General features: G+C 36.9%; 1 protein-coding gene and 1 pseudogene across 25 annotated transcripts in view; one reads left to right on the top strand and one right to left on the bottom strand.

Annotated features, from left to right (window-relative positions):
• Nucleotides 1–24,271, bottom strand: part of Ppfia2 (PTPRF interacting protein alpha 2) — a 451,568-nt gene that overhangs the window by 174,071 nt on the left and 253,226 nt on the right. For all 25 annotated transcript variants that reach the window (XM_040754942.1, XM_013111885.3, XM_040754945.1 and 22 more), the window contains one exon: nt 2,524–2,625. In XM_040754942.1, the coding sequence (XP_040610876.1) occupies nt 2,524–2,625 (102 nt within the window). The remainder of the gene's footprint in view (nt 1–2,523; nt 2,626–24,271) is intronic.
• LOC101843841 lies at nt 23,007–24,239 on the top strand (annotated as a pseudogene).

Raw genomic sequence — 24,271 nt, forward strand, 5'->3', positions numbered from 1 at the left:
TTCGTAAGTAGATGCTAACTCATTAATGTGGAATGTTTATCAGAACCCTAGAAATTAGAACACTCATTTGCAATTAAACTCAAGACTGTACCTAATCAGGTACTGTTTAGTAGAAGGAAGTTTGTGTTGTCTTGATGCTCACTTTCCAGTAGTAATGTGTAGGTGTTCATACCAAGACACAGCATATAGTAAAAATGTTATTAAATAAATCTGTCTGAAATACTGTCATATGTTCCTATATCAGTGTATAATTGATATGGCATTAAGGGGAAGAAAAAGATAAGTTTGAATCTTAGAGCTATAGATTTATATTGTTTTTGATGGGATCAAGGAGGACTGAAGTGGCTATTTACCCTAAGAAGTCAGTGTATTATCAAGATTTTATATTCCATAGGATTCAGAAATCTGTTTGCCTTGATCTAATATATAACAAGAAATCTCATGTTACCTCTTTAAAGAACACAGAAAAATTTTGTTTGTGTAGTATTAGCAGATATCAACCTTGCTTCTACTCAACAGTTTCATTGTTTTGGCCTTGTTGTCATAAGGAAAGCTTTGTCTTCTCACTGTTACATTAGCAGGTATTTCAGGATAGCTCCCTACACCCTTGTGAGCCTTCTCAGGTAAAGAGCCAAATGTCCTTATGCACTCAGGGGGTTTAACATGTTGAAAATCATGTGGTTACAGAAACAAATCCTAATCCCAAAATCACTCACAATTAAAACAAATGACATATGCCACACAGCAGGGTGTTGACTCTTGGGCAATGTTTCATTTAAGCCATGATAAATCTTTGAGATCCTGTGCGGGTATAATGTGGGTAGTTCTCCCAGTGGCCTCGTGGATCTGTGCCAGTGGTCCAGGCTCTGCATACATTGTATTACCTTTCTAATTCTCTGTTATTTTATTGTGACCTTTGATACATTTGACTTGCTTTGTCATTAAAGTGGGGATAAACACAGTATATTCTTCACATGGTTGTAAAATGGAATAAAAGAATGAAGAATGAAAAGACATAGATAGATGTACATATGTAGGTAACAAAATGATCTGATGCATTTTGGGGGAGGCGTTCAGGCAGGGTTTGGAGGCTCTTCTGGAACTAGCTGGTCTCGAACACATAGAGATCCCCCTGCCTCAGTCTCCCAAGTGCTGGGATTAAAGGCGTGCACCACCACAACCCACTGGATCTGATGCATTTTTAATATGAGGATTTTCGCAAAAATGAAACTGAAGGTTTTCATTTTCCACAATTCTCCTGCTTCTTCTCCCACTTTCACAATTGTCAGTGTTCCGTTAGAGCAGAGAATGCAGCAGCATCTATTAAAATTCAAAACCATGGGACAGCGCAGAACAAAGATTATGGCAGAAAGAGGCACATTTTCATGGAAACGCAGTACTATTTTAAAAATCAAGAGTTAAAAAAAAAACAAACATGGGGAGTGAAACCAAAAATTTCAGCACATGGTCCAAACTAACTGCCCTAGCCAGGTTGTATTAGAGGCAGACTATGTGACTTGCTTGTCAAAAAGCCTTGATGGAAACCAATTAATTCCCATGCACAAAGCACACATGTGATTTATTTTCACCATGCAGTCAGAACCTGATGAATAAAGACAGAAATGAGCTTGATGGTAGAGCCCTCTTGCATGCAAGTCTACCTCTCACTGGAGGCACCAACAGTGACTGTGGAGCTACATTTGCATAACACTGTAACTAACACCAAAAGAAAAACAAGTTGGCTAATAATCACATTTGATCTGCAGAGGACAAACCCTGGAAGACTATGGCACTTAACATAATTTCACCTTCCTAATAGTAAGATTGCAATTATAACCACATGAAAGTGGTTTCTCCTTCCATTTAGCTATAGCATTACATTAATCTGTGAGTAATATAATTAATTATTTATTCTATGAAATCCAGTAATATTTTATTCTGGACCACAAAACATACATTATCATTTGTCTGATTCTGAATTTTATTCCTACATGGCGCATCATCTGACTGACAATGTACAAGAATTTCTAAGAGGCGAATGAAGAAAATATCTGTTTTATCATATAATAGGATGGTGATTAGAACTATCAACCTCTAAGACATCTAATTAAATAAACGTGGTAAAACTCTTTTAATTGGTAGAGGTTGACCCAATAGCTTTCCAACTTTAATTTCTTTTCCTTTATTTTTAAATGAGTTCTTGCTAGAATGAAATGTGGATCAAAGATCACTGGAATGTTGCAACCTATCCCTTACTCTTTTTAAAAGACTATGAAGTAAAGGCCAGAAGAAATGGAGACATTTTGCAAGGCAACATAGTGATTTAGCAGAGACTATAATTTTGGTTTCCTTTCTTTTTATTTTGGGTATTATACCAAGTCTCCTTCTTTTTGAAGTAACTAACTGTGAATTGAAATCTGCTCAAAGTACTCCTAAAGGTTTTTTTTTTGCAGGTTTTTAGATGTGTGCTGATACATGACAGTAGACTATTTATACATAACAAAAAAATAGCTTCATGCTTACTCTTGTGTTGTTTCTTTCAGCTTTCAGCTCTGAAATTTCTTCTTCCTTTTCTAGAAGTTGTTCCCGGCAAGCATTCAGTTCCTTAGTTAGTGCAGCAAATTCCTGGAAGAGAAATAAAAATATTTGAAAATGCATTTGAAAAAGAAAAAACTCAAAGAGGAATATCATAATATAAGACAAAATTTGAAGATTAAAATTAATAAGAAAACTCATATAGTTGGCTGGTCCAGGAATACTGCTATCCTTTAAATATCTTGATTCATGGATCCAATAAATACTAATCCATGACTTTTATCTAATACAGTTTAAGACTGGCATAATATGGTTTCTTATTCATGTTTATCAAATACACATTACATTGAACTTAATGTTAGTCTAAATTATTGTTAGAATACTTTGAATAAATCTATGATGAAGTTCTATAAACTTACAATGATTCACTTATATTTATTAAAGTAGATTCCCATCACAACACACACCACTAATTAATGTGCTATTATTTAGAGATGTAATGCAAGAGGATATCACACAAATTAAATAATCACCAAACACTTTAATACTTTTCTTCCAACATTTATCTCCATATACTGTTCCATTATTACTGTTGTTATGAAATGAGAAACATTGTTTTATAAGGATTCTGGATCAACAGCTAGAGAGTCTGCATGGGAATAACCTAGGCTCTCTGCATGTGACAGTTGTAGAGCTTAGTCTGTTTGTGGGGCCCCTATGGGGTAAGGACCTATGCCTGGCACATGAGATGGATTTTTGGAACCTATTCCCTATGCTGGGATGCCTTGACCAGCCTTGGTGCAGGGGGAGGTGCTTGATTCTGCCTCAACTTAATATGTCTTGCTTCCTTGACTACCATTGGATGCCTGCCCCTTTGTGAACAGAGGAGTAGTGAATGGGCATGGGGAGGAGTAGTTGGGAGGTAGGGGGAGGGAACAGGAAGAAAGGATAGAGGGGAAACTGTGATTGGTGTGTAAATTAAATGAAAAAAGTAAAAAGAAAAATAACTATCATGGTCCATCAAACAGTGTTGCAGTGACTGAATTCTTACTGTGTTTTATTATCTAATCAGTTTTTACCTAGTTAGTACTGTCAAATTGACGTAGCCTAGAACCAGCTACAAAAAAAGTTTCAATATGTAACTATCTTTAATAGATTTTTCTGTGAAGATATCTGTGAGAGATTGTCATGATTCTCTTAACTGATGTCTAAGGGGCCTCTGGTATGGTTCTGAGCTGTCTATGAGATTCAGTAAGAAGAAGCCTATGAGTGAGTCAACAAGCAGTCCTCCTTCCTCCCACCTTGAGCCTTGACTTCTCTCAATGAAGGATCATGACCTAAGAGTTGTGAGATCAAACAAAACCTTATTCCCTTAAGTTGTTTTGGTCATCATGATTTTTATAGTAACAAAAAGGAAAGTAGAAATAAACCTCTGTGTCAGGAAAACCTCAAGGGGACCCCCAGAACTTGCATTATGTGTAAAAGAAACATACTGAATCATTGCTGGAGCTGGCTGTGCCCATTGCTCATTTATGTCAAAGAAGATGTTTCACTCCCTTCATTCTGCTTTTTCTGATTCAAGCTTTCTCCTACTTTGCCTTTCCTTTAACCTCTGTAAAATTTACATACTTCCCAAACTCACAAAACTTTAAGGGGCTTCTACTTCAAAAAATGCCACCTTTATAGTCTTTAAGTTTTAAAATTCAAACTATACAAAAGGAAAATAATTCCAAAAATGTGTTTGTTTTGAATAGACATTTGGACCACCATTTTGAGCAGTAGGTATCTTGTTTTGTTTGCTGTGCTTGGAGTGAGATACTATATGAACTGTCTTATATATTGCCAATTTAAGTATATGGATAGCAAAGCTTGATGGTGATAAATAACCTACTTACATGTATAAAACCTTACAGTGACTCACTATATATAACCCCTAAATTCTGATTTCTAATGCTCTGACTCTAGCCAAAGATGAAAAGCATCTTTTGAAATTTTTCCCTCAGTTTTACCAAGGGTATCATTTCTTCATGCATTCATGAATTCTTTTAACCATGAATTCATCCATCCATGCATCAATCCTTCCTTCCTTCCTTCCTTCCACCCTTCCTTCCTTCCTTCCATCCGTCCATCTTTACCTCAATGCAAATATCTAAGCAGCCAATATTGTTGGGCTACTTCCTGCCTACCATAGTCTATGTTGAATACTCAAGTAGCAAAAGGAACAAGGAACTGTTATTTCACCTTGCCTAACACAGTGTCCAAAATTCAAAGACTTAGCACCCATCACTAAAGTGTTACACCAATAATAACATTAGTTAATAGCACTGGGTATTGTGAAGCTGCAGGTGATATTGAAGCCCTCAATTTATAAGATTTATAGATTTTACCTACAATTGAATATGTCATTTTACCATATCTATTTCTGACTCCCCATTTTCTCAAGTCTATTTCAAACACTATCTTTTAATAAATATTTTCATATTTAAGCATCACCTTGCCTTGTTAATGCTCTGTAATAGCTCATTGCATTTTACAGTGCCTTAATATGACTAGTTAAGACAGAGTTTCTTTCCTAGCTTTAGGGTTTAGTATAATTTTTAGACTATTGAACAAACAGTAAGCAAAAAAAATAAGTCTTTGTTGTAAGAATGAATCGATAATAAACTTTTACAAAGTTGACTTTAGTAATAAAGTAATATTTAAAACATCAATTAGTTATACATCATTTCTAAATAATAACATAATTACCTTAATATAGAAGAAACGATAATTTGTTTTGCAGTTATATTTTTGTTGTTAACTGACATTCACCCAATACAGAAGTGACATTATTGTCTTCTGTATGTTATTTCATGTGTTTAAGTGATGTGGTAAGTGTCTGGAAACTTTTCAGAATTCAAGTCAGTATTCAGGAAATCATCTTTGGTCCTGATAGCCCCTACAAGTAGATGTGCAGTGTTCCTAAATTTTAGCATTAGGCCAGCTCTAGTGCTAACATTCTTCATCCTGTCAACATAGTGTCATGTTTGTGCAAAACATGAAGAACATGAATGCAAATGAGTACCTGTGTGCTTAAATAGTGAACAAGTGAGAATCTATAACAAAACTGTTTTCTGTTATTTAACACGTTAAGCCTACTGCTCTGGATATTTCCTTTATTCAGATTTAGCATTTCTTAATTGGTAACATCACATTGGGCCGGGCGTTGGTGCTGCAACCCTTAAATCCCAGCACTCGGGAGGCAGAGGCAGGCAGATCTCTGTGAGTTCGAGGCCAGGCTGGACCGACAGCCTCCAAAACAGAGAAACCCTGTCTCGTAAAACAAACAAAAAAAATCACATTGGTCATACTCAGGGAGCATATATATATATATATATATATATATATATATATATATATACATACATATATATATATATCCCATATTTTACTTTTCTTTTCTAGTTTCCCAAGTACATATTGTTTAAAATATTTATACAAAATTCCAGAAAGGAAATCTGTAGCCAAAGGGATCTCAGAAATAATATATGCTACATAGTTTGCCATGAGAAGTCTATAAATAGTAGTGAAAATGTTAATGATTGTGAGCCAAACTTTTGTGACCAAGAATTGTCAACAGTGCACAGTTATAGCTACAGGAAATTAATAAAGTAGTATGGTAACTCCACATGTTGGCATCTTATGCCAGGAGCACAATGCATAAGTCAGATCTTCACTTAGAATAAGAAGAGTTCAAAAATGTAACATGTGACAGGATATTATTAGAAAGTGAAGTCAACAAAGGATAAATGTTAAACTTTTTCACATTTTTGAAAATCTAACCAAAGCAGTCCATAGGAGGAGCTGAACTTTCTTTAAGGGACTGAGATGCAAGGAATAGGTCTGTCACAGCAGAAACACCCAATTCTCCAGACTGTTCATCTTGTTCTCTAGCCATAATTTGGAAGTTTCTTACTTTTCCAATAAACAGAATTATTTCTGTTTAGTCTATGTTTTTCTTGGAATTTTAAAGAGTGATCAGAATTTACAAAAGCCAATGCCATAAAATACATGCAGACTGAAGGGAGTAGTACCCTTTCTGTCTTGGCATCACTCATACATATTATACGCATTACTTTGAACATTCAGTGTGTTCCATAGTGTTTTAGGTACTGCAAAACAACATTAAGGAAAAAGTTGCTACAGTTAATATGTTTATACGCACTTGGCCATTTACCCCTGGTAATACTTTCATCTGATTTAAGCCTGCCTAGCCACATTCTATTCTTTTTCGTAGTCAACTCACAATATAGTGTCAATTTCTTTAAAAAACAAAAAGTAACAGGACGTTAGTGGCACACACCTTCCATCCCAGCACTAGGGAGACAGAGGATGGTGGGTCTCCGTGAGTTTGAAGTCAGCCTGGTCTACACAGTGAGTTCCAGGATGGGCTCCAAAGCTACAGAGAAACTCTGTCTCGAAAAACAAAAACAACAACAACAACAAACAAACAAATAAACAAACAAAAGCAAAAAGTAACTTCTATACCATTAACATTTTTAAATAATTGAAGGTAGTATTTCTCATGTACCACTGGAAGTCATGTCATTCTGTGTATTTCCACTTTAAAGACACATGTCTCTGAAATCATACAAAATATAAAGGGCTCTGCTTCAATTAATATCTCTAGTTTGTCATCTCTTTGCCCTAGAGAGAGAGACTTCTCTTAAGCTATTTCTTTTTATGCTAACTTTATTTTTACACTAGAAAAACCCATGAAATTTTTGTAGCTATTATATTATTTATTCACCATGAATGCCTTATTTTTCTAAAGACGCAAGCCATAAAACTTGTACAAAGTAAATTGGAGTAAGTAACTCTACCCAGACCCATGCAAGGATGTGGCAGTGTCAGCAAGTATCAGCAATAGCATCAATCTCCTAAGTCTGTCAGAGAGCTGACAAAAGGTCACCTACTCCGGGTTCTAATTGTGCTTTCATCTGAAGAATTCTAAACTTGTATGGCTTAGCTGCACATATCTCAAATGATAGCCATTAGTCCAATGAGTTCCATTCACTTAGATTTTCTTCTGTTGCCTTATTTTGTTTTTATCAACATTCAGATGGGGTTTGAAACATAGCGCAGGCTGGCCTTAAGAGTGTATCTTTTTTCCTCAGCCTCTTGAGATTTGAGATTACAGGCATGAACTTTCTTGCCCAGCTCTACACTCAGTTTAGTACTTTGAACCAGTTTTTGTTTTGGTCTCTTCATACCTCAGTAGACATTAAGTAGTTCTTATGCCTTTTTGCAGCTGTCAGGCTTCCTCCAACAGATAACAGCAATACTACCTTTACATATGTTCACTGTGAATCTTATTTTGATATCTTATACTAAATGTAGCTGACTATCTGACCTTGCTACCTTCCTGACTCAATTTTATATGGTCTGTTTACTTGAAATTTAATTATGACAGATGAGATTTACACACACACACACACACACACACACACACACTAAATGTGTAAAAGCACTTATTTCATAGGCAAGTGCTTGTTTAAAAAAAGTCAGAAACTGCACGCCAAGAAGAAAATTCAACCTTTCTATTTCCATGGCACCAAGCAGTCTCCAGAGAAATTTCTGGAAATTTACTCACTCATCTTGATGACAATTTTAGCACTCTACTTTTCAATTAAACCTGCATTTTTCTCTTCGTGTGAGTCACTTAATTAACAAGGCCACATGGTCTTATTTTGTCAGCTATGTATCTGAATAAATACCAGTTAAAGACCCATGAGTACCAACCAGATTGAGAAGGAGGAGGGGAAAATAATGGGTGAGTCAAGAATCAGGTTCACTAAACACCATCAACATCCTCCCCAACCACAAATAAGAATGTGTGTACTTTATTTCCCAACCATGGGTGCCAATCAAAACCTAGCTCTCAAGAAAGAACGTATTGTACAAAATCGTATTGAGAGGACCACCTAGGAGTGGATTAGACACATCAGCCATTTTAACTGCAATTTTTTTGAGATTATAGTATAATTATATCATTTCCCCTTCCTTTTCTACACTCTACACCCTCCCAAATATCTACCTTTGTTCTTTTATTCAAAGTCGTGTCCTGTTTTCTCATTCATCCTTGTTACAAATGTGTATGAGTATGTACGTCTATGTGTAAGAATATGCATGCTTGTGTATGTGTATATGTGTAGTTGTGGAATGAAGTCACAGTGGATTCCTCTGCAATAAAGCTCCAGAAACTAGGGCTCAAGGATCTTTGGAGAAGGAAGGACAAAGAGATTATAAGAGCCAGAGGAACAAGGTACTTTGTTGTGAGAGTGTGTCTCCTAGGAATTTGAGAAGATACACACCAATCATTTAAAAATATTTAAAAACTACTTCCTCTGGACTATGCCATCCCAATTTACTATATTTTGGCATGTCTTCCTGAAAAATTGGCTCTTTCAGTGATTGGTTATGTCTAGAGTGTGAGATCTCCCGGGATCTACAAGGATGACACCAACTGGCAAACTAAGCAGTAGTGGAGAGACTACTTTAAATGCCCCTCCCTGATAAGGATTTTGAAGACTATCTTACATACCATCCTAGAACCTCCATCCAGTGACAGACGGAAGCAGAGGCAGACACACACAGTTAAACACTGAACTGAACTCCTGGAACCCAGTGACAGAGAGGGAAGAGTGACGAGCAAAGGGGTCAAGACGGGACAGGTAAAATCCAGAGAAACAGCTGACCTGAACAAGTGGGAGATCTTGTACCCCAGACTGATGGCTGAGAAGCCAGCATGGGACTGATCCAGACCCTCTGAATGTGGGTGTCAGTGAGGAGACCCTAGGCAATCTATGGGGCTTTGGGTAGTAAAACAGTATTTATTCCTGGCACACAAATGGACTTTGGGCGTCCATCCCACAATGAGTGATGCTCTCTCAATCTGGACACTTGGGGGAGGGCCTGGGTCCTCCCCTGAATGAAATGACAGACGCTAGAGATCCCCCATGGAGGGTCTTACCCTCCCTGGGGAATGAAGTAGGGATTGAGTGGGAGGCTGGAGGGGCTATTGGGTGCGAACCAGGCATGGAGGGGAGGGAGAGGGAGCTGGGACTGTCACGGTAAACAAGCTTGTTTCTAATTAAAATATATAATAAAAAAGTGTTTCAAGAAATAAATAAAAAATAATAAAAAGACTGTGGATTCCAAAAAATATATACTCATTTTTAATCTGTGTTACTTTGAATGAAAGCACATAAACTTACATGCATAAAATTAAGCATATCTTAGTACAAATCAGAAGATATTTTTCTAGAACAGGTTGATTATAATTGATAATACAAGCATTGTGTTAAAGATATCAGAGTAATGCAACAGAATTACTATGTCCTTAAAACTGCTAAAATCGAAAAGTCTTCAAATATTTAGTCTGTTATATGACAATGGTGAGTTTTCCTTATATAAATTAATGTCTTGATGCTCTACCATTATATGTAACAATACATACATGGATATTTGCATTACTGTTATGTAACAAAACATGGTACTAATGACCTTTGTTTCTATAATTGCCTCCTAAACTCAGATAAGCTCAGGGAAGCTGTCATCCAAAATTACTGTGTAAAATAGCTATGTCTCATGATTAGCTCCAGGCATGATAGCTTGAAGGAAAACTCTCTTGCATAAATAATACAATTTGACAGGCACAACCGGACTTTGGATTTTAACCGAACTCTATAAACAAGGCTTCCCAAATTAAAATGAAAGATATTTTAGCTCTATGCAAATTCTATTTTGTGCCTTTTGATTATTTTTACATATCCTAGCTTCAGAAGACTTTGCCTTCTCTGTAAAACTGCATTGTGGATTATTCAACATACCACAGTGATCTGGGGGCTGGAACAGAAGCCTATGCCTAACATAGCAAGCCACAGAGGCCTTTTTATTTTAATGGCAGATATGTATATGAGTACTTGCTAAACTTCTGTTTTCAAAATCTTCCAATCAAGGCAACTAGACTCTTGTAAAATATGGATGTTTGTTGAAATCAAACACTGTTGCTGTCAGGGAGCCTCAGGCTGTTTAATCATCTAGCCATGATTCTACCAAGAGTTATGTATCATTAAAAACTTACATTTGAAGTTAACTTGCAGTTAGTTCATAGGCTGTAATTTGTCAGTTAGTAGCCCTTATATACAAATACATAATCAAACACCCCAGGTGGCTAGTGTTCTGTGACTTGTTGCATCCTTAATCATAAGGGTAGACATTGTACAATGCTTGGAAACACACTTATAAAAAATGCCATATTTTTTAATTTTTGGCTTTTGATCTTTATTTCTTAGGTCAAATTATCTCCCTTGCTGGCACTTTATTATGGGTTCTGAGGGACCTCTGTGGTTTTGCCTTCATGAACTTGTTTGGAATTATCCTGCATGTGTGGAATATGTCACTCTCAGAAGACTTTTGTGTTTCTGGACTAATGGTTATCTTTCATAGCGACAGAAATTGATGTGGGAGAAAAGGCATCAATGGTATTATTCAGTTCTGGACCCCATATGCTACAATATAGATCTAGCAGCCAGGATATACCCACTAGTGCAGTGGTGACGTGACTGTTATCAGTGTGATAATAACTGCATTCTGGCTCACTTCCGGGGAGGGATTTTGGGTTTAACCCTATAACTCTGGTTAAAAGCTTATACTTAGGGAGGTCATAGGGTCCTTGCCATTCTTCTTTCCTACCTGGTTATGCTGTCACATACCTTTTTAAATATTTATGTTTCTATTCGCAGACTCCAGCTTCTCCCAGACTTGGTCAAGGTGAAGTAGACAATGTGCAAAAGCTAAGACTAAGATACTTAGTGCTCAGTACTAAATGGCACCATAGCCCCTTATCACTTACCACAAAGGTCAAGAAGTATTTCAGAAGAGGAGGCACAAAACATGTAAGGGCTTGAAGATGAGGAGAAGTGCTATGAAATGCAAACTACTCCTGTGCGTTCAGCCTGTCCTGGTGTATGGTTGATATATAATGGTTGATATATACCCAGTATCACTCCATTGAAGGAAATTAATTTTCCCTTTCCCGGTGGGTATCATTTGCAAACAGATCATTGTTAGAGGTGGGACTCTCTATCCACTTTGTCCACTTTACATAGCTTTTATTTTAAACTATGATTTTCCTTCCCCCAGCAGTTATCAGTTGCCAATATCTCCCCAGCAAGAGATGTGAGAAACTCCTTCATCTGTGCAGGACTTTAGATGGATTGATTTTGTTAGCTAACCACAGATGTAAAGGCGGGGTTTACATAAGTCCACCAGACAGGTATTTATTAGGGAAGCACTTACACAGACAATAGTAAATAACCGCTGTCGACTTCCTGATCTAAAAGATGCAGTCTTTGTCCATTTGATGCTCTCTGCAACCCAAAAGAGCACAAGCCAGCCCCTCCTCTACCTTATAATGGGTATGTCTGCACCTGAAACCATATCCAAAGGGTGTGGCCACCACTACGAGTTTACTGGCAAGGCAAGATGCCACTATACAACTGGTGTGAGTTCAGGAATGTAATGGCTACGTCAGGGCCAGATGTTTCCATTTCACAGCACTTCTCCTCATCCTCAAACCCTTATTTTAAAATAGAGTATCACTATGTAGCTGTGGCTGGCTTGTAACACATATCTCCCACTTTTCCCCATTTTGTTCTGTCTACATTTCTTTTCATAATTGTTGAATAAAATGCTATCATAAAGCAAATTTGATGCATTTTCAGTGAACACGGTTATTTGTTTCTATAAATGTTGCTTAAGGGATCCAACCTACCAACTACTCTGGCCAAGATTTAGGGATTCCTGAGTCATGTAAGCAGAATAAAGCTTGTAGAAGGGAATGCAGTTCTTAGTCTTGGGCTCTAAGCTTGAGAGCTTCCTTTATCTTTACCCTGACATGACATATATGGAAAGACACAAACACAGCATCTTAGAATCATGGTGGAGTTACTCACTCTAAATTTAAGTATTATATGCACTACTTCACCTCCCATTCAATATTCCTCAAATCCATGTATACGTGTTTTGGCTATATCAAGCACATGAAAAAGGAGAGAGGAAGAGACTTGGAGACAATTTCTCACAGAGGAACCAAGGTGTCTAGATTTAAAATAAAGTAAGTGTCATGTCTTTTATTCCAATGCATCTGAATAGAAAGGAAAAGAAACAATCTTTTACTTATGGCAACATGAAGAAGGCATCTTTGATTATTGTATGCTTGAATTGTTTGGAAATCTATTAAAATCTAACCTTTTAGATGCATTAGCAAAAGTTTCCAGGCCCTGTAAGCACCATTGCTAACCCATGTCAGGGCTGAATCCTTGCCAACTAAATAGTCTTTTGGCAGGAAATGTCAGGTTTCCACAGCTCTGACAGTGTGAAGCAGGAGGCATGCTTAACAAGATGTTGTATATTAATTTGAAGGGATTTAGCATCTGGCTAGATAATACCTGCTGTGGAAGACACACAAAATAGTATTCAAGATGCATATTCAAAAATCCCAAAAAAAGCTCTAACTAAGCAAAACAAACTCAAAATATGTCTCTCTTTCAATCAAGAGAATTAAAATTATATAACCCACATTGTTTGGAATAGACACTGTTGGCTATTCACTGAGCTAAAATGTTGGAGTGGTTCCTGTTAAAGCTGTGAAGTTTTAGAAAACACTGCTCTGCCATTGAGAATCTTGCTAAGAGCATTGAGGATGCTCAGAGCTTAATACTTGGTGCCCTGTACTTTGTGTGTTGTAATAATGTATAGAATTCTCTAAAGAAAGGGAGGAGGTAGCAGTTATAAATAACAGAGAAAAATCAAGTGTATAAAAGGAAGCTGAGTGGTTTATACTAAGTATTCTTTTTCTGCAAGGAGTGTAACTGTATAAGACCAGAAGTATGCACAGGTGAATGAGTATTCTGAAATAATTATAGCACTATACCCCAGGGTCACAAAACACTCAAACAATGTGTTCTGGTTGCATGTGCATCAAAAATGATCTTAAAATAGTTTAATTTATATGTGAATTTTTAGGAGGATTTGTCTTTTACATGCCATTCAAAATAAAATTTCTGCTTGGCAATTCTGTTTCTCACATCAAACAAAAAAAAGTGACATTTGATCTTTTTACTGTCTCCAGAAAACGTTACTGGAAGCTTAGCATAGCACAATCCCACAAATTATTTCTGACAGTATGATACGCACAACAGTGTAAAATTATGATAAATAAAAGTAAATGACACTGCTATGTGATAATTGTTGTGATTGGGCTGTATGCAAAGTGCCCAGAGTTCAGAGGCATTGTCAAATAATGCCCTGCAGGCTGTATTTGTGTGACGACAGCAGCTAAAATATGTGATGTGTAGCTAGCAGAGCAAATCCTACTCCAAAACATAATAAAACTACAAAAATCCTAGGACAAAAGATCGATATACATCTTAGATTAAGCAATGACTTGTTAGATATGACATACAGCTTAATAGAAAATAGAAAAGCTGATCACCAACAGAATGTACTGAACTGCAATTCCTGATTTTCTTATGTTGAGACACCTACTCTTATATGTGTATTTGGATAAAAGGATCTTCAGAACTGGTATATTCAGATGAATTCATGAGAATGGATCTATAACAATGGGGTTAGTTTTCATGTAAGAAAGTTTTCATGTAAGAAAGGTACCATATCCCTTCCTATGCTGTGAGAGGACATGCCATAAAGACTGTCATCTGGAAACCAATGAAGATTCTCATCAGAACCTGGTAATTCAGCACCTTATACAGGCTTCTAGGCTCCAAAGCTGTCAGAATTAAATCTTTGTTGTATAAGATAACCAACGTAAAATATGGCATGTGGTATTTTTGTCATGACAACTCAAGATTATGTACCATTAAAAACTTACATTTGAAGTTAAATCAAAAAGTAAAAGACAACTCATAGAATAATAACAAATATTTGAATAGTCAACTTCTGATAAAGAGTATGTTTCTAGAAAATTAAAGGCTCATTGCAACCTTATAATAAAAAGGACAAACTTCCCAGCTTAGAAGTAAATGGTCTAACTAGTCAGCTATTCAAAGACTGACAAATAAATATTGGGGGAACATAAATGGAAGTTTCAGTGAGATACAACTTCACAACCAAGAGAATGGGTACAATAAAAAAATAACATGGATAATAAATGTTAACAAAACATAAGAACATGGATAAGAAGTGTTGACTAGGATATGGAGAAAACTCAAATATTGGCAATGAAAATATGAATTGCTAGGCTTCTTTGAAAACAGTCTGGCAATTTTACAAATGGGAAAACACAGTACTATCAAGTGACCCAACAATTCCACCTCTAGGTACATAGCCAAGAAGCATATATACAAAGAGAAAACAAACAACAAATGTATATACAGGAGCTTGTATGTGAATAAATGCTCACTGTATCACCAGTAGTTTATTTTATTTATTCAAGAAAGAGTCGCAATATCCTTTGAGGCTGCTCTTCAACTCATTATACAGTCCTGACTGACTCCTCTGTTTCCTCAGTTTCTGGATTACTGGTATGAACACCAACTATCAACCCCAGTTAAAGCTAAATCAATCCTAGTGTCTAAAAACAACAAAACAGTGAACTTATTTGCCATGATAATAGTAATCTGTTCTAATGACTTAAAATGTAAGTACTCAATAACTATCATATGTAGGCATTATATTGTGCAATATATCTATGGAATTTATTTCCTTGGATAACAATAATTTTGTGTATAACAACAAGCTTACAATGATAAAGTGATTGTGAAAATGAATGCATTTCCACAAAATTTTGTTTTATATCATTTGGATACTTTATTGCTAAAAGGAATTGCTAAATACTATAGCAATTCTACTTGTAACATTTCAACTATCCTTAAACTGCTTTTCATAAGTTGTTGTACTACCTTCCGTTTCCAGTAATCTTATCTCAGCACTCCCTTAGTATTCTTTTGTTTACATTATTGTTATTATTATTATTAGTGTGTGTGAGAGGAGATTTTTATTATTATTTAATGAGTGTGCATGAAAGAGAGAGAGAAAGAGAGAGCCACGGTGTGCATGTGGAGGTTAAAGACCATGAATTCTTCAAAAAAGAAATTTTTCCCTCAAATACTACTATGCAAATTATAATTATAATGCTTATCAGCCTTGGAAATATAATTTAATTTTTTATTCATTCATAAGAGAACTCATTTCTTCTGATTTTTTTTTGGTTTTACGAGACAGGGTTTCTCTGTATTGTTTTGGAGGCTATCGGTCCAGCCCGGCCTCGAACTCACAGAGATCCACCTGCCTCTGCCTACCGAGTACTGGGATTAAAGGCATGCGCCACCAACATCTGGCCATTTCTTCTGATTTAAATTGAATTGTAAGTCAATATTTAATTACAGCATCTGTGAGAATTCTACAAATCCCATGAAAGGCACATTCTTCAGAAGGATTGTACCTTTTAATCATACCCTGTGATTCAAAGACTACTTTAAGTTTAAATTCCTACTATACATTTGGATACCAGCCACATCATGGTTCATATTCCTCCTGTTAGCAACTTAACTTACTTAGTCTTGTGTCCCAAATGTATATCTGTCAGTGAATTCCTTCAAGTTGTTTTAACCGCCATAGAGGTTATAAACTTTTTACTCCTTCTTAGTTTGAAGGTCTGGAACTCGGTCCTACTGCCATTTTTGATCATGGACTCAAAACCTAACTGTCGAGTTGTCAAACCAATAAATATCTCTAGGGTGTTCCAACATTCAGAATGTACTGTGATTTATAATAGTTCATTGTATTTTGTTCTATTTGCTAATTCATTTTTGTGAAGAACAATTTTATGTATTAAAAGCATCACCTTTTATTCACCTTTTATTTTTCTTTAGTGGGAAAATCTTTTAGGTATTCATATCTTCCACAGAGACAAAAGCATAAATGAGCATGATGAAATATTTATCAATGTTGTATTCTCACAACGAATTAGCATTAAGTGTAATCCATGCCACTGGGGAATTGATTTTGGAACTTTTTTCCTCTTCAGGTTATATATTTGGTGAGACACATTAAACAAGACATAAAATATTAATGAATTCAGATAGGGAAACATACAGTATCTAGGTTTATGCCACATACATTTGAACTGCATATAAAACAATTCAGGTGTGAACAAAGGAAAAAATGACACATTTGAACACTGGACATGCTTTATGTTAAGAAGATTGGTGTAAAGTATAATAAAAATCCAGCATTGGCTGGTGTGGAGAAGGAAGACTGCCTCTTTTAATTTGAAAGACTTTTATCTGGAAACTTAAAAAGGTTTGTCTTTTAGACAGGATGAATGTCATGATGAGAAAGATGTGGGAATAGGTACTTACTAAATTATAAATTTAATACTAGATTATAAATTTAATATGCTCATAGTACTTTTTACTTTTCAAATATTTTGCAAGTGACTTTCATTTGTCAAAAATTGCTGAGATCATTAAATATGAATCGAGTGAGTCCCAGCTTTGAAAGTTCTGCTTATGGTTTAAGGATACAGTTATTTTACATGTATACAATGACTGAGGTTTTATTTTATGAACATGTAAGATTATTCTACAAAAAAGTATAATAGAATAACTCTGCAACTGGATTGTGTATTTAAAAGAATATATAGAACTATTCACCAATGTTAGAATTGCAAAATAGTTCATCCACCTTGAGTAACTGAAGTTCTCAGTTACTTTTGAATTTGAAGTTCTAAAAAAACAATTAAATACTGATTAATAAACGACCCAGCAATTCATCTTCCAAGAGAAATGAAAACATATGTATACATATGCAATTTGATATAAACATTTATACAAGCATTATAAATTGAAACTATCCAGCTATTTCGTCAGTTGATGATACATGGATAAACAGAGAGTAAGTATAATTATACAATAGGATATAATTTGTTAAGAATAAGACATGAAATACTTATTTATAGCACTCTAGGGATGAATCTAAGAATAGATACACAGTGAAAGAAGCTAGTCACAAATGAACACATATTGTATGATTCCCATGATATGAAATGCCTAAAATAGTCAAATGTATAGAACAAAATGTCATTAGGGGGGCTGGAGACAGTGTTTAGCAGTTAGGAGCACCTTGCTGCTCTTCCAGAGGACCCAAGTTCAGTTCCCAGTACCCAGGTAAGGCAGGTCACAAGTGCCTGTAACTCCAGCTTCTAAGGATCCAATGCCTCTTGCCTCTGTGGGTGTCTGCATTCATGTACACAAAACCCACACACAATACTAACACAATTAAGATAATAAAACAATTGGGGAGAAAATTAATGATTGCCAAATATTAACAATCAGATAATAAAGATAATTGCTAATGATACAGGTTATTTTGTGGTAATGAGTAGAGTACAGAAACATTCTAAAACTGATGAAGCTATAATCACCAAAACACAAATTAGGGTTAAGAACATGAACAGAAAATAGAGTGCAATCAATACACACATTTCAGTAACAATTTTAAATACTAGTAACCTCACTTTCCAGCCAAAAGACATATTAATTTAACGGATTAAGAAGCAAAATCCATTGGAGAAAACTGATTTTCACTTTCCCGGTAGGTATTAATTGCTAGTAGCTTCTTGGTGAAGGCTAGGCCTTTGTACCATGTTCTTTTCTCATGTTTGAATTTTGTCTGGTTTGAACTTGTGTGGGTCTTGTATGGCTGCTATTCTCTGTGAGTTCATATATGAATCAGTTCTGTTGTGTCTGGAGGATGCTGGTTCCTTGGATTCATCTACCACCTCTGGTTGTTGAAAATTTTCTGCCTGCCCTTCTGTATAGATCCTTGAGCTTTGGGGAAAATGTCATTGTGTCATTTTTTTGGTTTTGCTTTTGTTGCTTTGAGGGGGGCAGAGAGAGGGAGAGAAAGGGGGGGAATGAGAACATATGAAATTATGAAAATAGATGACTAGGGGTATGGAAGATCTGGAAGGGATTGGGGGAGGTAAAATCTTGATCAAATATATGAAAGATTTAATAAAAAGAAAGCAGAGGGATCCCTGGTTGTAGGACCACGATACAAACCTGGTATATGAACTAGCTTATTGGAGCCAATTCCTTAGGGTGAAATGCCATGCTCAGTCTTAATGCATGTGAAAGGGGTCTGGCTCTGCCCCAAGCTATTGTACCAGAGTATTTTGACTCCTCATGGGAGCCTTTACACGTGAGGAGGAGTGGACTAGGGGTGGGCTAGGTGGGAAATGAGGGGGTTGGAAGGACAGGTGGAGAGAATGCTGTGGTTGGAATGTAAAATGAATCCAAAAATAAAAAAATGATAAAAAAGAAACACAATCAATATTTAAGTTGTCTATGGGAAATTCATTTTACCTTCACAGATAGGAACCACCTTAAAAATGAAAGGATGGGAAAAGGTATCCCAAGCAAATAGAACCAGGCAACAAGCAGGTATCTCTCTCCTAATATCTGACAAAATGATATTCAAAGTGAAACAAATCAGGAGAGATGAAGAACGGCACTTCTTTATACTTAAGTGAACTATTAACCCAGAAGGCATCGTGATCCCAAATACATACTCAGCAAACTCTGGTGCATCCAAAATCATATTAGTAGATTTAGATAGAGATGAGCTCTGACTCAGCAATGGTGATTTCAGCACCCTATTTTCCAAAATAACTCTGTGTGTCTTAACTGAATATGGTGCTCCCAGCTTAAAATTACCAGTGAGTCCCTAGAATATACTCTAAAATTAGATAGTAGAAGTGATAAAAAGTACTAACATACATTTTATTTACAAATTATCTAAAATCTATGTAAAATATATTAAAATGTAAAAAACTTCTAGACGGGAAGTCTAGTGTTTTCAATTCTATACAATGTATATTTAAATTTAATTAAATCTCTGTTTTATTCTTGATTATTCATACTACTATGAGTGTAGCAATTTCAAATCTCTTCCCAGAATAACCTCTCCTAACATTCCCTTTTCTTTCTTTTTCTTTTTTCTTTTTTTTCTTTTTTTAGTTTAGTGAACTTATAAGCATAAATTAGTCCTTTCCTGTTTTTGTAAATGTGAAGTATTTCCAAAAGGTTGAAATCATTTAAAAATTCCACTGTTCATTTCACAGTACTGAATTCTTAAAGGACACAAACTGTGGTATTGTGTGGCTCTGGATTATTTTCTTAGTAATGGCTCTAGGACTTTCTTGTAATGTTAGAGTTTCATTTTACTGTCACACATAACACAGTCAAAAAGCCTAAAATATCACAAGAGTGAAAAATCCATAGCTCTTAAAGATAAATATAACAGACACATTTAAAAAATGGTTCACATTGTTTTAAGCCAAGTGCTGAAAGACATTTCAAATTAGCTGTAATTCAATGACATGGTGATTATCTGGTGGTCTCAACAAATTTTAATGCCAGAGAGACAGTTACTTGGAGCTGTGCTTCAGAAGCAGCCAAATGCATGGTCCTAGAAAATAAAATCTGATTTACTGATTTAAAATTCCCAATACAAAATGATTCCTATTAACAGAATCCAATATCTGCTAGTCACTGTATATGATTAAAAAAGTTTTATTGGACTAAGAATTTCATACAGCATATGATGTACTTTGAACATACTCACTCTTCCTCCTCTGACTCATCCCAGATCTACCCTTTATTTCTAAAAAGATAATGAAGACCCATGAGATGACGCAGTATGTAAAGGTGATTGTGCACAAAACTTATAACCTGAATACTATCCCTGGATCCTATAAAGTGGCAAGAGATTACCAGTTCTGAGAGTTGGCTTATAATTGAAAGGACATCATAGTCTACACAAGACACTCCAGGAGCAAGTTCTCAACACAAAGCAAATTCAGTTTTGCCCAACAGACAAAGGGCAGAGAATAAGATGCAATGACAGGACATAGAAGACATGGAGGAGGGAAAAGGAACAAGGGAGAATGGAAGGGATATTTACCCTTAAGGGACAAAGGACTATCTCTGGAAAGATAGGAGATAGATGTGGCCCATAGGCAGGTAGCAGTTTATAAAAATAAGGGAAACCCCATGTTAGGATGAGTTGGTATATTTTAATTGGGCATGTTAATTAGGGCAGCCAAAAGGGGGCTTTTGATTGATGAACGTGAATACTTTGATAGCTAGACCTTGGTGGTTTGTCTCAAGAATGCGAATGGACCTTGCAGGGTAGCTTTAGGAATATAATCTCATGGGGTAGTAAGGTAGAGGAATTGGGGGAGCAGGGCAAGGCTTGCCAGAGCCATGTTTGCTATGCTCAGACATGCTAGACCTCCTTTAATAACATCCACATGTGCCTCTGGGCCATTTATGTGTTGTAATCAATAAGAACTTTTTTAAAACTGTTCTGTATTGACTGACTATAGTTTTGGTTCTGTCTTGAGTATCAACCAAAGAGACTTGCTTTGGAGTCTTCCGAATTTTTCTGTAGTGTTCCTGGGAGGTGGTGGAGCCTAGTAGGAGGATTTTAGACACTGAGATCACACATTTAAAGTGGTTGTTTGGAAGCACAGATTCTTCTTCAGTTTTGACTTTGCTGGCCACCATGAGGTAACCTTCTACACCACCTGCATTAGCCATTATACATCACATACTCCTAGGTTCCCAAAATCATGAATGAACTAAAGACATACTGAAAATTTTGCAAGTGTTTTGTAGCAGAAACCTTTAAGATTAAAACCTTGCTTTGCAAAGGAAAGCTTCATAAGTCATGGGATAGAAACAGAGAGATAAAACAGCAGGATATTTTAAGACAAGGAGCTTACAGAGGGGTGAAACAAGACAATGTTCTAAGGCAATGAATGTTTCTTGATTGGTGGGTCTCAACCCCTCTGCGGGGGTTGATAACCCTTTAATAGGAGTCTTATATCAGATATCCTGCATATTAGATAGTTACATTACGATTCATAACAGTAAAAACATACAGTTAAGAAGTAGCAATGAAAATAATTTTATGGCTGGGGGTCACCACATCATGAGGAACTAACTGTATTGAAGGGTCACAGCCATAGGAAGGTTGAGAACCACACTCTAAGTGAATTTGAAACATTCCATCCTGTGGAGAAGCTTCTTAAGGCAGGAAATAACTCAAAATTGCTTCAGGAAGTCCCTAAAACTGACCAGATTTACTATGGCCCTCCCGGCCCTCTCTCCTCAAGAGTGTAAAAACTGTAAAGATTGCAGAGAGTCACTCTCAGAAGAGCCCTGGTGCCTGGAAGATACAGTGATCAGCCAAACCATTAAGAAGAAATAAACACCAGCCCAAGTTTTCAGAAGAGGTGCAGCCCCCAGGACTGATACCTGCAACATGTTGAGTTTCCTGCAGACTGTGCAGAGCACACTAGGTTATGAACTTCCATGAACTGTTGTACATGCTTGGGTAGGCGTTGGTGATGCAGCTGTCTTTGAGTTATTTCTGTGTCTTTAAATAATCCCTCACCCATATTCCTATAAGTCACCCCAATAAAGCTCATTGACTCACTGAGTGGACTTTGGTGGTATCCACACTTTGTTGCTACACTTCTCTTCCAGTGTATTTTTTCTAGTTCTAAAACACAAGAGAGGACCTTACCCAAGGTTTAAATATGTACTCTTAGCTAAGTTTTATCACCTGTTCTGTAAATGAAAAAAATACTTGTTTTAAATTTTAGATTTGGTAAAAATTATTCTCCAAAGAGGCTAAAGTCTGTGTTCTCACAATGAATAGAAGAGAGAAGTCACTAATAAATGATGATATTAAGCCTACAAAACATAAAATAAAATATAATTTACATTTGTAAAACCTCATGGCTGGTCTATATAACTCTTATAAAACAAATTAATCATAGTCCCATAAATTAAAAGATGAATATATTTCAAATTTTTGTCATGGTGTTGTCTATCCTTGAATCTTATTTTCTTAATTTCTTTTTGTTTTATTTCCTCACAGGATATTACTAATTGAAATTAATATGAGCCCACAGATATCAAGTTTCATGTTCACTTGCAAAAGGGAAGTGTTATTGGTCATATACAATATAATGAAAGGGTCTGTAGGCACATGGTAGCTTGATTGAGGAGTATTTCCTAAATGACAGCGCTGGGCTTAATTTGATTGAGATTCAGACTTTTGTGTTTATAACAGAGCAATATGCTGTAGAGCAATATAAGGGCTCAATAGTGCTGAAGCCCACTATACCTCTCCATCTTCTTTCCTACTTCTCTCCTACTTCACTCCTTCCTTCGGCCTTTCTCTGTTTCTCTCTGCCTCTATCTTCCTCTGTGAGACTCTCTCCCTTTGGCTTTATTTTGTATATAGTTCAATAGACGTGTTAACAAATAGGACATGAGGAAAGAACCAGAGAGTGTTTTTAGTTAGGGTAAGAATATTCAGACAAGGGGACTTGGTCCGGGAGATTGGCTGTGGGTCGCAATGCCGTACACCAACCAGCCGACGGTGCGGATCACAGAACTCACAGAAGAGAACGTCAAGTTCACTATCGAGAACACCGACCTGGCGGTGGCCAATTCCATTCAGAAGGTCTTCATCGCCGAGATGCCCATAATAGCCATTGACTGGGTTCAGACTGACGCCAATTCCTCAGTCCTTCACGATGAATTCATTGCTCACAGGCTTGCATTGATCCCCCTCACTAGTGATGGCATTGTGGACAAGCTGCAGTACTCCCGGGACTGCACATGCCAAGAGTTCTGCCTTGAGTGCCCTGTAGAATTCACTCTTGACGGGACGTGCAATAAAGACCAGACTTGCCATGTTACCTCTTGAGATGTCATCTCCAACAGCCCCTGGGTTATTCCAGTGACATCCCGGAACCGGGATAATCACCCCAATGACTATGTGGAGCAGGATGACATTCTTATTGTCAAGCTGAGGAAGGGCCAGGAGCTGAGACTTCGAGCCTATGCCAAGAAGGGCTTTGGCAAGGAACATGCCAAGTGGAGCCCCACTGCAGGGGTAGCTTTTGAATATGATCCAGACAACGCACTTAGGCACACGGTGTATCCCAAGCCCGAGGAATGGCCAGAGTGAGTACTCTGAGGATGAGTCACAGGCTCCCTATGACCCCAAAGGCAAGCCAGAGAGGTTTTACTACAATGCGGAGTCCAGTGGCTCACTGCTCCCTGAAACCATTGTCCTCTCAGCCGTTTCTGGGTTAAAGAAGAAGCTGAGTGATTTACAGACTCAGTTAAGCCATGAGATCGAGTGACGTGCTCACTATAAACTAGCTGTAGCTCGCCCGCTGCAGAAGACTAGGTTCAAGGTCTTCAGGTCTTGGGAGCCCTTCTGGTTTCTGGGCTCTGGACTACAGCTGCTCAAGCTGCCTGGAAGGCCAGTGGAGAGATTGCCAGGGGTTCCACTGGTGTTAGACCGGGCAGTTTTTCACTAGGCATTTAGCATTCCGGGCCCTACCTTGTTCGCCATGGCATTCCTTAGAATACCAGGGATCCCTTCCATCCCATTTTCTAGTTCACTTGTAGGGAGCCTTATTGCTTCCTAGTTGTGAGCCACTACCCTAGACATCTGGTCACTCCAGCTGTTTAAATCTCTACCCAAGGAAGGAGTTTTCACAGCTGTCTTAGGCTTCTGGTGTTGGGACTGAGTATTAGGACTTTCATAGAAGCAGCCTGTGACCTTACAAGTTCTT

The sequence above is a fragment of the Mesocricetus auratus genome, unplaced genomic scaffold, assembly GCF_017639785.1.
Source record: "Mesocricetus auratus isolate SY011 unplaced genomic scaffold, BCM_Maur_2.0 Super-Scaffold_100011, whole genome shotgun sequence".
Classification (NCBI taxonomy): Eukaryota; Metazoa; Chordata; class Mammalia; order Rodentia; family Cricetidae; genus Mesocricetus; species Mesocricetus auratus.